Raw genomic sequence first — 14,464 nt, 5'->3', positions numbered from 1 at the left:
CTGGTTTCTTTTATTCAAAGTCCTTCTTTTATTTCCTTTATTCAAACCCAGGTGGAAGAAAAGATATTTAGGGCACCTGAAGGAAGAGGGCAATCTGTGCTGGTAGAGGCACATGGTGTGGTGGTCAGGGCAGAGGAAGGCTTGGCTTTCCTGCTGCTTTGCACCCTCCTGCATGCCACTAATGCCAGCCCCAAGGGCTGTGAGCTGCCCTGCGGATTTTATAGCTGCTCACCTGCTCTGGTTGTTTCTTGTTGGTTCCAAGACCCCTGGGAGGCTCATCAGGTCCTGTTTGTTGTACCTGAAAAGTGGCACCAAAACTGTGGAGCTCCAGAGCTGCTGTTCAGACAGATGTGAAGGGAATGTTTCTGAGGGTTTAGAACATCCTTGGAGCTGGGAACCACAGGAGCTGCCAGTGCAGGACCTCCTGGGAAACTTCAAGAATCAAAAATACACTCCAGTTAGGGGCTTTCTCACTGGCACTGCAGGGTGCTTGTGATTTCTATGAGAAGAGAAAGCAGAAGCAAAATGTGCTGGTCATCTGCAGAGATGCAGATATTTGGGGTTCCCCTTCTTGAAATGCAACTAGAGAAGGGAAAATGGGGGAATTTGTGGTTTTTGCTTCACTTTCTCCCAGTGTTGGACATGATCACAGCAGAGGGGAGGGAGGTTTTGAGGCAAAGCTCACTGGTGAGTCTCACTAATGTCCTTCAAAATGACAACCACTTTTGGGAGCAGAAAGGGCAAAACTGGGGTCTGGCTGTGGTGTGAGGCTGGGTCTTTCATCTGTGGGTGCTTCACCAGGCAGACTTCTGGCTGTTTCAGGACTTTTGGGCTTTATTCTTCTCCCTTGGCAGAAGTGGCTCAGAGGCTCCTGCCCTGCTGAGAGTGTGAGCAGAAGGCACCCATTTGCTGGACAGCTGGGAGAGGGAGGAATGGGGCTGTGAGCAGCCTCTGGGCAGGTGCACATTGGAGAGGAAAAGTGGGATGGGAGGATGGGGGGAAGGGGAGATACCTGCTCAGCTTGACACCAGAGCAGTGGTGAGGAGGAAATAAATGTCTGATCACTTCTTGATGGCCTGTAAGATGTTTAAAGGGTGCCTGGCTCTGCTGCCATGGGCCATCTGTGGCATGGCAGCCCTCCCCAGCCTCAGGATTGTGAGAACTGGGGTATCCTGTCACCTCTGCATCATAAACTGAGCTGGCAGCACAGGCACTATCCCTGTCAGAGCCCAGGAGGTCCCTGCTGCACTCATTTCCACATCCTAGGTGTGCCTTGGCACAGGGCCTGTCTGGCCAGAACAGAGATAATTGAGAGATGAACTGCAGCCCTGCTGTGCTCTGTGCAGGCCTTGCTCCCACTCCCCTTCCTTCTGGGACAGACAGAGTTGTCAGAGTTGCCCTTGGATTCAGCTTGTCCCTCCCACCCAGTGACAGAAATCCAGAGTTGTGTTGTAGGAGGGGTTCAGGCCACGTTCAGAATGTGAATCAGGCACCCTGTTCTGGAATGCAGCCTGTGGAATTCACCCAGGCTGAAAGGGAAGGGAAGGGACCTGTCTGGGCCACACAGAGGGTCTGAGGTGGCAGTGGGGGAGAACTGATCCATCTCTTCTCATGCACTCCCTCAAGCCCAGCTCTGGTCTGAAAACATCCATGTTTTCTTCAAGAGGCTGAAATACTTGAACATTTCTTGCTCTGCAGGTTGTCACCCCTTCCATGGGGACTTGTCCTGGTCTCGGTGGTAGGAGGCAGAGAGGGATCCCTAGAATGTCTGGAGGTGACCCCCTGTGAGAACAGGGAGTGCTTGGGAGCATCCATCCCCTGGTGTGCCCCCATTTCTGGGAGCCTGCCTTGCAGAAAGAGAAACGGGAGTCAATCCTTTAAGATGCATGTGAGGGGAGCAGCCAGGACTCACTTCAGGATGAAGCCTCACTTTTGGAGCTGGCTGTTTCCTCTTTCCAGGGCAAATTCAGGCTGCATTCCCAACCCCAGGGCTGGCAGGGAGCATGGTCTGAAGGATGCACTTAGACATGGGGAGACCTCAGCAGGGATGTCAGTGAGGGCATTGCTGTCACAGAGACCTCTTGGGCTGGTTTCTGTGGCTCCTGCTGACATCCAAGGCCAAGAGCAGACCCCACTGCCCGTGGAAAGGCATGTTTATGGCTGGGCTTCTCCAGCACCCACTCAGGACAGCCAGCTGCAAACACGCATCTGAACCAGATCAGGGAGAGAGAGGGTAAACCCCAGCTCACCAAGAAAGGAGGCAGCAGCCAGATACCTGAGAAAGGCAGAGAAAAGGGCATTTCATGACCAGGGTATGTACAGGTGATCACCCGCCCTGCCTTGCCTGAACCTGCAGAGCCAGGGTACCAGATGCCAGTATACAAAAGCCAGCCTTGCACACCCATGTGAGGGCACAGCTCCTTCCCCATCCAACATGTGGACATGTACCAGAGGACATCACACAAATCGTCCTTCTGATGCAGAAGAAGTCACTCTGTGCTGCATACGCAGATGCACCCACAGCATTTTGGGTGGATGTACACTCACATGCTTCTGTGCACATGCACAACTTGCCCCAAACTTGGGGTTTTTTTTGCCTTTCCACCTTTGTCTACCCCCCAAATCGGGGACAGCAGAGCTCTGCAGCCCTGCCCTGCTCATTTGGGTCTTTGAGACTGGAAAGGGTAAACTGGGACCGGGGGGGGGGCCTGAAAGCAAACTAATGATGGAAATGTCTCCTCCATGCCTGTGCCTTAATTAAATGCATGGAGAGGCTCGGGGAAGCACATCTGTTTTCAATCTGGAGCCCTTTGATGGCATCAAATGTTCTTTCCCCAGATCAGGGGGGATGGAAATTCTGGGCTGGCTGTGGCAGCTCGGAGCCCCGGCCGCGGCCGCCGGGAGCAGCGGCCTGAGGCGGCCCCGGCCCCTGAGCGGCCGCGCTGTGCTGGGCACGGTCCGAGGGCCGCCACCTGTCCCCGGCCACCGGGGCCACCAGGGCCACCAGAGCCTGCGGGGACCGCTGTGCTTGCCGGCCTCAGCAGCTCCGACTGTGTCCTCGCGGTTTTTTGTTTGTTTTTTCCCTTCCCTTCACTTTACTCCCCTATCGCTCTGTTTCTCTCAGTTCTCTGCTGCACTTTTCCTTCCTCTTTCGCTGGTTTTTCCTCTTCCTTCCCTCTCTCCTGTTCGCACTTTCTCTTCCATTACCCTCGCTCACCTTTTCATCTGCATTTCTCATTTTCGCTGTTCCTCTCCTCACTCCCTCCCTCCCAGGGCCGCGGTCCACCCTCCCCTCCAGGTGCAGCGCCGGCCCACAACGGGGGCCTGCCCGGCTCCCCCCTTCAGCCGCGGGGCCTGCGCTGCCACCCGCGGCCCGGTGCCACGTCCCGGCGGGGCCCCGCGGGCCGCCCTCCCCCGGGTGCCCGGAGCCGCCCCCGCCGTTTGAAGTGCGGGGCGGAGGGGAGGGAGGGGAGGGCAGCGCAGGGGCGGAGGGAGCGGAGCCGGCGGCAGCGGGGGCGGAGGGACGGGGCGCACCCGCCCCAGCGGCCCCACAGCCGCCCTGCGCCTCTCGGCCGGCGGCAGCTCCCCGCGCCGCCGCCCCGGCGCCCCGAGCCGGCCGCCGCCTCTCCCCTCCGGCATGTTTTAAGCCCGGCCCTGCCCGCTCCCCTTCGGGCTTCCCTATCCGCCGCTGCCGTCGAGTCCCGTCCCGCTCGCCCCGCTCCGCTCCTCGCTACTCCCCCCCTGGAAGCGCCGGCGGCTGGGGGGGCGCGGGGGCGGTGGGCGCCCGCGGGGGGCGAGGGCAGAGCAGCCCCGCTCGGCACCATGGCGTCCAGCTATGCCCACGCCATGGAGAGGCAGGCCCTGCTGCCCGCCCGCCTCGACGGCCCCGCCGGCCTGGACAATTTACAAGCCAAGAAGAACTTCTCCGTGAGTCACCTGCTGGACCTGGAGGAGGCGGGCGACATGGTGGCCGCCCAGGCGGAGGAGGGCGGCGGCGAGCCCGGCCGGAGCTTGTTGGAGTCCCCCGGGCTGACCAGCGGCAGCGACACCCCGCAGCAGGACAGTAAGTGCGGGGGCATCCTCCCCTTCCATCTCTCGCCGGGGCAGCCGCGGCGGGCGGTGCCGGCTCCGAGGGGGCTCCGCCGGTGCTTAGCCCGGCTTGCCCCGCTCCCCGAGCCGCCCTTCCCCGCCGCGCAGGGAGCCCCGGCGGGGTCGGCACCCGCCGGAGTGTGAAACCCTTGTTTTCCCGGGAAAGGGGCGACCTGCCCTTCGCCGCCGTGCCCGTCGGGTCCGGTGCCGTGGCTCCTGCACCCTGCGGGGAACCGGAGAACATCCCGGAGAGCAGGAGCGGGCAGGAGCGGGCCCGTGGGCTCGGCCCCCTCATCCATTCCTTGCCGGGGTGCGCTGAGAACGGCGCTTGGCTGGACGGGGCGAGGCGCGCTAGGCGCTGAGCCTCCATCCATCCATCCATCCATCCTGCCATCCATCCTGCCATCCATCCATCCTGCCATCCCACCCATCCATCCTATCTATCCATCTGTCCGTCAGTCCGGCCCGTCGGAGCGGGCACGGCGCCGTGCTTAGCGGGACACCGGGAGGCTGCTCAGGGGTCTGGATGGGGTCCGGACCATTGTGCGGTGCCCTGCCGGGAGCGCCGGGGCTCGCCAGCAGCCCGAGGGTGCGTGCGCGGCTCCCGAGTGCAGCTCCCGAGTGCAGCCGCGGATTGCCGCTGCCCCGAGCCCCGCTTCTCCCCGACCCGGGCAGGACAGGGCAGAGGCCAGACCGGGCTCTGAGCTGCCCATCCTGAACAGTCCGAGCTCGCAGCTCGAGTAGCCGTGACCCAGCAGCCCCGCGGCCGTGGGCAGCGGGATGGGCGCCGGCTTGCGCGGCGTTTTCCAAGCGCCGCGTGTTGTTTTCCAAGGGCAGCGCTGTCAGAAAGGCTGAGGGGGCTGTGCAGGGGCTGTGCAGGGTCAGTAACCCCCCTTTAGCCGCTCTCTGTTAAAATAATTACATCCTCGGCCGCAGGGAGTTCCGTGGGGGTCCGGGCTGGCCGCGGCTGCGGACACGGGATCGCTTCCGAGGGAGCTTCGGCGAAAAACGGGGGGAAAAACAACAAAACGAAACGAGAAGCGAACGAAAATGCGAATTGCAATTTTCGTTCGCTTTTCGATTTTTTGTTGGTTTGGTTTTCTGTGTTGTTTTTTTTTTTCCCCGCCGGAGCCGCCTCCGACCCTCTTTTCTCCGTGGATCCGACGTGGTTTTCTCGGTATTCCGAAGGAAACCGAGCCGGGGAAGCGGGAAGCCTTCCCAAAGCAGCCGCTCCTCGCAGAAGCGCCCGTGGGATGCCCGGGCTCGGCCCGGCCGGATGCGGTCCCGGCGGGGAGCATCCTCCAGGAGCGCTCGGAACGGAGCGAGCGGAGCGCGGCTGCCGGAGCGGCTCCTCTGCTCCCCGAGAGCCGCATCCACCGCCGCTGGGACATGGCTTTAAATTATTGCCTTCCCAGGACCCGAAAAACTGCAATTTCTGGCTCTAAAGGTGTGTATTTTAGCGGGGAAAACAGCGATTGCGGCTGCCCCCGAATCCCCAACTTGTGCCGCTGGAGAATCCGCAAGATATCAAATGCAGACAACTTTTTTTTTTTACTTCTGCTCTGTACCCAATTTAGTTTATCATGTTTTCTTTGGATTCACTCCTGATTTACTCCGATTTACTCCTGATTTTGCCCCTTGCCAACTGCAAGCTCAGTCAGCGTGGAAAAGGAGAACTGTGTTTCACCAATACTCACCTTGCTCTTAAAGCAGGGGGGAAAAAAAACCCAAAAAAAAGCTGTCCAAGGGCTTGTTTTCTAGCCAGCACTGCTGAGCAGGGACCAAACTACAGCTTCAAATAATTTAGAAATTCTCTGAATGCTGTAAAAGTTTTAATACCGTTGCGGTGAATTAGAAAGTTTTAGAAGTATTCTAAAGTAAGCAACGACAGAAAAGAAAGAAAGGGAGAGGAATAAATTCTGCCAGGTTTGTTGGGCAGAGCTGTCATCTGGGCTTTCTGGCTCTCTCATGGATGCATTTAGCATATCCTGGGAGTCTCTGTGCCTCAGTTTCCCTATCTGCTGTGTGTGCTCTGTGAAGTGTTAGCAATCCATGCAGGAAAGGGACTGTGCTGGAGCTAGGAAATGCAACAGAGGTAGGAGCTTTTCTGGGTGAAAAATGAGAATTGGTTCAGTGGGAAAGCTAACACAGGGCTCAGTTACTCTGGTTTTAAGTGAGAAAAGGTAAAAGCAGTTTGAAGAAATTGTGGATTTCTCAAGAATACTAAAAATGTTCTTCCAGGCTGAAGAAAAATCAACTGGTCTGCCCCTGATTTTTGTCCTAAACTGAAGGGGAAAACCAAATTATTGGTGCTGGTTTTGTAAACAAAACTTAAGAAGTTTGACGCAGAAATTACAAAAGGTTTTGTTTGAATGTTTGATATTGAAGGAAATATTTCACCTCTGTTTTATTTGAGAGATGTTCAGGATAAAACATTTCTCTTATTAAAAAGAAAAAAAACATTCTGGGAGCAGCTGTGATTGTAACATTTGCAGGGAGAGCTGTCCGTGGGTTAAGGAGCTGAGTTTGCAGCAGCGCTGCGGAGCTGTCATTCTTACCAAGCTCACTTCAACTCGGAGCTCTGAACACCTTAACCTAAAAGCTGATAAACATCAGGGCAAACCTCCCTGCCTCTGCTGCTTGGCTGGGAAGGCTTTGCAATCCCAGTTCCAGTTTGTCACCAAATAACCTGTTAAGGTTAAACCAACTCTTGCTGTGGTAGCTCAACTTTTGCTGAGTCCGGCTAAAGCTGGGATGAAAATGCTGAGCTGAGGGGATCCCCCAAACTTCCCAGAAAAGGCAATGATCTCCTATTGCTTTTGTGCCCTATGAGGGTGACAGAAACCTGTCACTTGCCTCTGGGTTCCCAAAGCTTGTGGCTCTGGGGTAATTCTCAATGATTGTTTGGGGTTTTTTTCAGATGGGCATTTTTGACTTCTGCTTTTTTTTTTTTTTTTTGCTTGGTTTGTTTGAGGCTCACTGTTGATGGCTCATAAAATGGTGTGGAGAAAGCATGAACAGCAAAAGAAAAATTGTTACGCTGGGATTTCTTTCGTAAGGAGCGAATAAACCACGCTTCAGTCCATTACACGCTCAAGTTCTGTGTTTGGGGGTTTTTGCTGTCCTTTAATCTCTCTTCACTATAAAAGTGCTGGCACTCAGGTGGCTGGCAGATTAAATCAGGCTGATTCCCAATTAAAGCTGAGCACGGGCTGCCTGAGTCCCCCCATTATTTTTTTCCTGTCCCAGTGAGCATCGTGACCCCTCAGTGCTGCTGCTCCTTCTCAAGGAAATCCCAGGAGCCCTGCTGGGACAAGGTGAGTGAGTTCCTCTGCTCGGGCAGGTCAGTCAGTGCCTTCAGCCCCTCTGCTCTGGCAGCAGATTGAGGAAAGGCTTTTTCAGCCTTCTCACTGTTGGGTGATGGGGCTCAGCTCAGAAATAGGTGTTATTTCAAGAAAGGACTGGCAGATTCAGGAGGGCTGAGCATGACCGCTCACTGCAGCAGTGTTTGGAGGCACTGTCCGGTTCAGGGAGCCGCCAGTCACAGGCTGCAAGGATGAGCTGGGGCAGAGATCTCTCCCTTGCTGCCTGGGCTTAAACCCTCTGACTGCTGTTCCTGGCTGTCTGAAACAGCATCCTGAGCTGGAGGACCTTTGGGTCTGCTCCCACATGGCTATTTGTTTTGCTTTAATTGCCTCTTTTTAATCAGAACAAGTGAGGTTGCTGCAGGAGTAAAAGAGAGTGTCTAAGTCCTGAATTGTCTGTGCTCCTGTGCCTCCCCATCCTTCACCCAAAAAAAAAAAAATTGCAAGAAGAGGTGGAAAAGCTCTGCCACTGCTTGGAAATGTGGAAAGCAATTCCTTGGGCTGCTGAGTTGCTGAGGATGAAGGTGAGAAGAAGCACCTGGGACATCTGCAGGGTTTTCTTTGCAAACCTCTGCTTTATCTCGGAGTATTGAGCATCTCTTTTGTTAGTAAATCACAGGCCCTATTCCCAGAAAATGCTGAGTCCGTAGACAAGGGATGTACAACCAATAGATAGAAGAGGGGAAAATTGATTAAACCTTGGAGTTTTCTTCTTGTCTTGTCCTGCTGATGGACAGAGAGTCTTGGGGCAGCAGCTGGTGCTGGTGTCCCCAGGTTACAGCGGCGAGAGCCGGGGAAGCCGCCGGTGCCTCAGTCCCCACCAACAGCGGCGAATCTTCCTCAAGAAAGACTCTCCAGAGTTCTCCTCTTCCAGAAACCGATGTAGGAAAAGCCAGGATCAGATCATTACTCTTTTTAAGGCGCTTGTTGTAAATTATCTGTGTGAAAAACGCAGTTCTTGGTCGACAGCATCTTTGCGCGTGCCGGTTTTACTGCGTGTATCCTCGAGGCTTTGAGGAGAGCTCACTTGAATGAAGGTTGAGATAACTAACACCAAGCAGTTGTTAGAAGCTTGATTAACTCCTTTCCATTTATGCTCCTTGGGCATATCTATCTAATTTTGACCTCAGGCTGGCAGATGTGTGATTATTGCAGCGACTGTCACGGTGTCAGACACTTTTCTTGCATCCCTGAATCCTGCAGTTTGAAGTGGGAAAGCGTTTTGGGTTTGTTATGTAAATTTCTGCAGCTTCTGGGCAAAGACAGAAGATGGAAATGTGGCTCTGCCACATATCTGGAGTCTTAAAAACAAAAGGCACAAGGAAATAAACGAAAGTGGTCAAGGTACTGATATTAACAAAGTAAAAAGAGCTATGTGAATGTACAGGAGGGAGCTGGCTCTGTTTGAGTGCTTTTCCTTTTGAGGGGTGAAAAGAAACTTCTATTTGTTTGTGAATTTCACTTTTTTTTTGATCATAATCAGTTTTGCTTCCTGGTTCTCATGGTCTCATAATTTGCTGATGGTATTTGTGTTTTCAATCCATCCACTCAGAGCTTCCAACTTTTTAATTCGAAAAAGATTTTGCCGAAGGTTTTTACTTTCCCTCCTTCCCCCCTTAATGTAATGAAAACATTTCCATGAAAATTAGATTTTGAAATCTCTCATAAAACTGAAAGGTTTGGTCTAAACTGCTCGAACCTTTTAATGAACATCAGCTTTCTGTCATCTGCACTGAGTTTCCACTGCTAGCCGGTCTATTTTCCATCTTTTTGATGATGTCTAAAGCAGTGATTGCATGGGAAAATATTATCTCAGGGTTAATTTGTGCAGGCCTTACTCACACAAGTCATTGCATGTGATTCAATGGACCACTTATGTGTGTGCCAGTTGATGAGTATTAGTGTTTGAAGACCTGACCAGCAGCCTTGAGTCATGCAAAAAAGGTCTTTTTTTTTCGGCCAGTGGAGTATTTTTGTGCGGGCATGGAGCGGTTTTGCTGTCTGCAGTTGGACCTCCATCCTTTTTCCTCTCAGCAGAAGTGCAGAATGCATCAAAATCTGTGATGTGAGGGAGTCTGAAAGGAAAAGAGCAAGAGCACGGACAGAGCAAAACCAGGAGGGGCTGGGAGAGTTGGGTCTTTCACAAGGCAGACACAGAATTACAGGGCTGTAATTCCTTCAAAGATGTATTTTTATTTTTCCCCCCGGTAACCGAGTTGACTCCCATGGTTTTTGACATCACCAGAATGACTTGATGGGATTATAGGTGTTTATTCCTGGTTGGGAGTTGTTTATGATATATTTAATCGTTTTTGAAACCCATATTAAGTAGCCCTGAGGGAGCTGTGTTCCTGCTGGGCCTCTGTTGCATAATGAAGTACATCACGAATATTTACCAAGTGTCACAGTATTCCAGCCTTGGGCCTCTGTTTCTGGGGAGGATGAATCACTGCACTGCTGCTTCCCCACCCTGCTCGCCTTTCCTAAAGGAGCCTTGGATTTTGGGGCAGATTATGGAGATTTGAAGTGAGACTCAGCACAGTCTGGCTGGAGGAGCTGTTGTCCACGGCTCTGATGTTTGAACTGTCCTCTTGGCTTTACATGCAGGGTACAGAAAGGCTTCAGCTTCTGCTTGGGTGGTGGAGCAGGTTTTTCGTCTGGTTCCCCCAAGAAAAACCTGTTGTTTGGTCGCTGCATGTGGGACATCTTCAGAACCCGCTGTTTGCTCTGGGGGAGAGCAGACCGCTCCAAGGAGGGGTGAAATGGCAGTCTGAAGGGCATGGAGAAGGATGGCAGTAGTGCCCCCTCCTGAGGGGGAGATGCAGCACAAATCCAACCTCTTACCACCCACTGGAGATCTCTACAGAGGCTCTGTGTTACAGACTCAGTGGAAACTCACAGGTGTAGATGTAGGTGCCACCAGCCCTACAATGCAGGGATTTGTCCTTTGTCACCCTGTGTTGGGACAGTTTTCCCATTGTCCAGGGCCAGCACAGCTCCCAAAGCTCCTCAGCACTTCAGGGGCTTTTCAGCTATGATTGGTTTTATGGAATTCCAGAATGGTTTGGGTTGCAGGGGCCTTAAAGATCATCCAGTTCCAACCCTGACACTTCCCACCGTCCCAGGGTGCTGCCAGCCCTGTCCAGCCTGTCCTTGGACACTTCCAGCATCCAGAGACAGCCACAGTTTCTCTGGGCAACCTGTGCCAGGGTCTCACAGAGAAGAATTCTGTCCATTTCATTCCTTAGCTGGAGATAATTTGAAGCTTGTCACAGCCCTGCTCACCTTTGCATTGTAAATGTAGGTTTGCCCTGGAAATCTGTGCTGTGTTTCTAATCCATGTTTCTTTTCCTGCCCTGTTCCTGCTGGGCCCTGCTGATCCCTGGAAGATGCTGTGAGGTGGGGATGGGAGCTCAGCAGAGCTGCCCTGCCTGTCTGGCACTTTGGGGGCATCACTTAAAGAGAAGTTTCTTTCAAGTGAGAGTGTCTGGAGGATTCTGGCTGAGAAGGGAAGGGAGCAGAGGTGCTGAAGCTGAGGGCACCTCCTGCAGTGGAAAGCATCTGCAAGGATGAGTCTGTGAAGGCCAAGAGAGGCCTGATGAGCAAGCCAGGGAGCATCTAATTCAGCTTACATAGCATTCTGGGCTCCTCTCTCACCTCCAGGGGCCGAGAAAAGGTTACAGCACAGTTTAAAGCACCGTCCCAGACAGTCTGGATTTCATACGTGCCCATGTGAAGTGAACGTTTGCCTTGGGGTGGCAGCCCAGGACATCCTGGTGCCTCGTGTTCCTGGAAGGGAAGGTTAGATGAGAGGCAAAGGGAGCCAGCTGCACTCTTAACAAATCACTACATCCTATTGCAGCATCCAGTTCATATTCCACCCAAATTTTCCCCCCATTCTGGCTAGAGAAATTTTCCTACAGGAGAAACTCCAGCCAGTCAGCAAGACTGCTGGGCAGGGCAAACTTCCAAAGAGACGCTCAGGATCTGGCTGGGACCCTCTCCACGTCTTGATGAGCTGCTCAGGCAGCAAAACTGCTTTTGCACCAAGAGCTGGAAACTCATCAGCAGCTTGGGGCCACTGCTTCCTGCTCTGAGCCCACCAGCAGATGAACTTCTCTGGCCTCCTTGACCAAAGCAAAATCAAAGTTCCCCTTGGTCCTGCCAGTCTGGGGCAAGAGGGAATTGCCAGCAGCAGCTGCTGAGTGGGCAGGCTTGGGAAAGGAAACTGGAATCAGGCTCTGAAGGGAGCAGCAGGGCACTGGGATCAAAGCAGGGTGCCTGGTGCTGATGGAGCAAGGGTGGGTGGCTGCAGAAGGCAGCAGCTTCCAGCCCTCTCAGTGTAGGTGCTGGAGCAGTGAAGGTTGAGGATTTGAGCTCGTGGGGAGCCTGCAGTGGTCTGTCTGCTCTGGGCTTTGTTGTTCTGAGTGAGTGGTGGCAGAGCTGGGCTGAGCTGCAGCCAGTGTGCCAGCGAGGCCCTCAGACCTGCTCAGTGCCTCTGGAAATCATCTTCTTTTTTGGAAGTGTCACTAATACGATCCACATTTGTTTAAAGAAAAAAAAAAACCAAACCAGGGATGCTTGCAGCTTTCAAAGAGCTGTCACTTCTCCCCGTGTCAGCTCAGCCGCGGCGGGGCTCGGTGGGGATGGATTGGACTTAAAAGGGAAAAGTGCCTGAGCCGTAACAGTGAAAACAGAGTGTTAATGCTCTGGGGCTGCTGCTGCAAAGGGCTGGCCCTGCTGGTGGCTCTGCAGGCAGCTCCTGTCCCCACCAGGCCTGGGCTGGTTTCCCATCAAGCTTTAGAGCCCTCTCCCTGCCTTGCGGCCCGAAGTGCCGGTAGCACTCTGTGCTGATCGTCCTGCCAGCAGCATCACCTGTACCCTGGGTGGAGGGCACAGAGCAGGGGATTGTGAATCCAGCACAGAGCAGGGGTTTGTGAATCCAGCACAGAGTTCCTGCTCAGGGTGGATGGTTCCTGTGAACCAGGAAGGCTGGAGACCAGGCTGTGTCCCAGGGAAGGCTGGCTGTAGGCACGGGCTGCTAGTGCTGCCTGCCCAGTGTCAAGTACTTGAGCTTGTCAGAGGAAATGTGTTGGTGATTTCACACTCAGGGAGAGGAAGAAGCTCTCAAGACCAGCCCAGAGCCAAGCTCTGCATCCTGCTGCCTTTACTGTGAGTGCTGATGGGGCTCTGTCCATGTGTGTCCAGGCGAGCTGAGGTGAGGGTGGAAGCACAGCATGGATGCACACACAGCAGGCAGCCCCTGGAGGAGGGTGATTGCTCTGTGTTCCCCAAGCAGTGAGGGCTGCTCCATTTGGGAGAACTGCAGGGCAGGTTTTTAGGGTCAGGTGTGTGCTGGTGCTGGGAGCAGCCTACCCAGAAAAGGCTTACACCCAAAATCTCAAGTGGAACAGAAGGGCTTTTCTTCCTCCAAACATGAGACCAGATGACCCAGCCTGTCTTGTGTTGCTCAAATACACCTTTGTGTGTTGGCCACTGTTTTACTTTATACTCCTCCCATAACTTGACCAGGATCACCTTGCCATGCCTCAGTTTTCCTACCAATATAACTGGGTACAACCCTGAGCCCTAATTAGGGGCTTTGGAATTTTCTGGCTTAAACAGCAGTTTGGGAAGATTCTCCTCCTTCTGCACCATCCCCAGCAAACTGCTATTGCATCTGCTTGTCTTTGTGGAGTTAGCATTGAGAATATCCCCTTCCAAGACCTGGAGCAACCTCAGCAAGGTTTGTTCCTGCAGGGAACCCACCTGGTGCTGCTGAGTGCACCCCATGCCCTTGGGGCCAGAGCTGTTTGCTGTGTGCACCCACCCATGGGCTGGGGTGGCTTTCAGGTTTAGATTTTTTGCACATGAATGTGAATCTCCTGAACATCTTGGGGTGCCTGGGCTCTCCACAAGCCCAAGAGATGCAAGGAGCAGCACGTGCTGATCAGCTGGAAGGTCCCTGGCGTGTTTGGTGGCAGGCAGTGAAATTCCCAGCGGCTGGTTGGGATGGTCACACTCTTTTTCTTGGCTACAGCCTGCTCTTGAGTGTTTGGCCAAAAAAGATCGTTACTGAGAGTTTGTTTCATTTGGAAAACTTCTGATACGTGTCATGGAAACTAGGAGGACTGCTCAGGAATAAGTGCTTGCAGCACTATGCTTGTTTGTGATTTGTTTTTCATTGTTTCCCCTCTTTTTTTTTTTTTAATCAACTAATCAGTAAAAAGAAACAATCACCTGTGATTTAGGAGAAGGATCTCTCACTGTAAATAATAAATTAGTGTCAGGAGACCAGGCAGACAGAATGGTTGATGAATATCCTGCAGGCTGAAAGTTGTTTATCAAGCCTGTTTGAAGACTTATGACTAACAAGCTCATTTACAGAGCTTGGAGTCTGTTCATGAGCCATTCTCCAGCTGGGAGGATGTGGGAATCATCAGAAAATGTATTCACAAGTTACTCGATCATTTAAAAAAACGATCAAACAAACAAAGACTGGTTTTTGGAAGGGAACTGTAAATTCCTCTTTCCCCCCACTGGGTTTCTGAGGCATTCCCGTTAGGAAAATGCAGGGCCTGGAGAAGAATGCAGAGCTCCAGTTGCTCACTAATGACCTATTTTGGTGCAAAGCCTCCTGCCCAGTGCCCTGCCACCAGCCAAGGCCTCCAGCTGCAGGGGAGCCCTGGCAGGGTGGATCCCTCTCGTCTCCACCACTGATTCCCAGGGGGAGAAGTTGGGCTTGCTGGGGGAAGAGGTTGCCCTGTGCTCTCTGGTGAGTTCACAGAGATTTCCCCATGTCACAGTGCAGTGTGGAAAGGAGGGCAGCAAAGAGAACTGGGAGCAAAGAGGCTCCCTTGGAGTGCTGTGGTTCCTGCAGCTGTGACTGCCAAATCCACATTTCTGTGACTTTCTAGGTAGAAGTCTTTCTCCCCTCTGCCTTTAATCCATCAGAGGAAGATGGAATGAGAAAGGAGAGCAGCACAGGATCTGGGATGAACTGGGAGCAG

At 53.3% G+C, this 14,464-nt stretch overlaps 1 protein-coding gene across 1 annotated transcript in view; it reads left to right on the top strand.

The window, feature by feature from the left end:
- Window positions 1-3,662: 3,662 nt before the first annotated feature.
- Window positions 3,663-14,464, top strand: part of PRRX1 (paired related homeobox 1) — a 39,862-nt gene continuing 29,060 nt past the window's right edge. The window contains exon 1 of the mRNA XM_054515815.1: window positions 3,663-4,063. Coding sequence (XP_054371790.1) covers window positions 3,823-4,063 — 241 coding nt within the window. The 5' untranslated portion in view covers window positions 3,663-3,822. The remainder of the gene's footprint in view (window positions 4,064-14,464) is intronic.

The sequence above is a fragment of the Molothrus ater genome, chromosome 9 (genome assembly GCF_012460135.2).
Source record: "Molothrus ater isolate BHLD 08-10-18 breed brown headed cowbird chromosome 9, BPBGC_Mater_1.1, whole genome shotgun sequence".
NCBI classification, from domain to species: Eukaryota; Metazoa; Chordata; class Aves; order Passeriformes; family Icteridae; genus Molothrus; species Molothrus ater.
The sequence above is the reverse complement of the archived record's forward strand: the minus strand, read 5'-3'. Positions and strand labels throughout refer to the sequence as shown.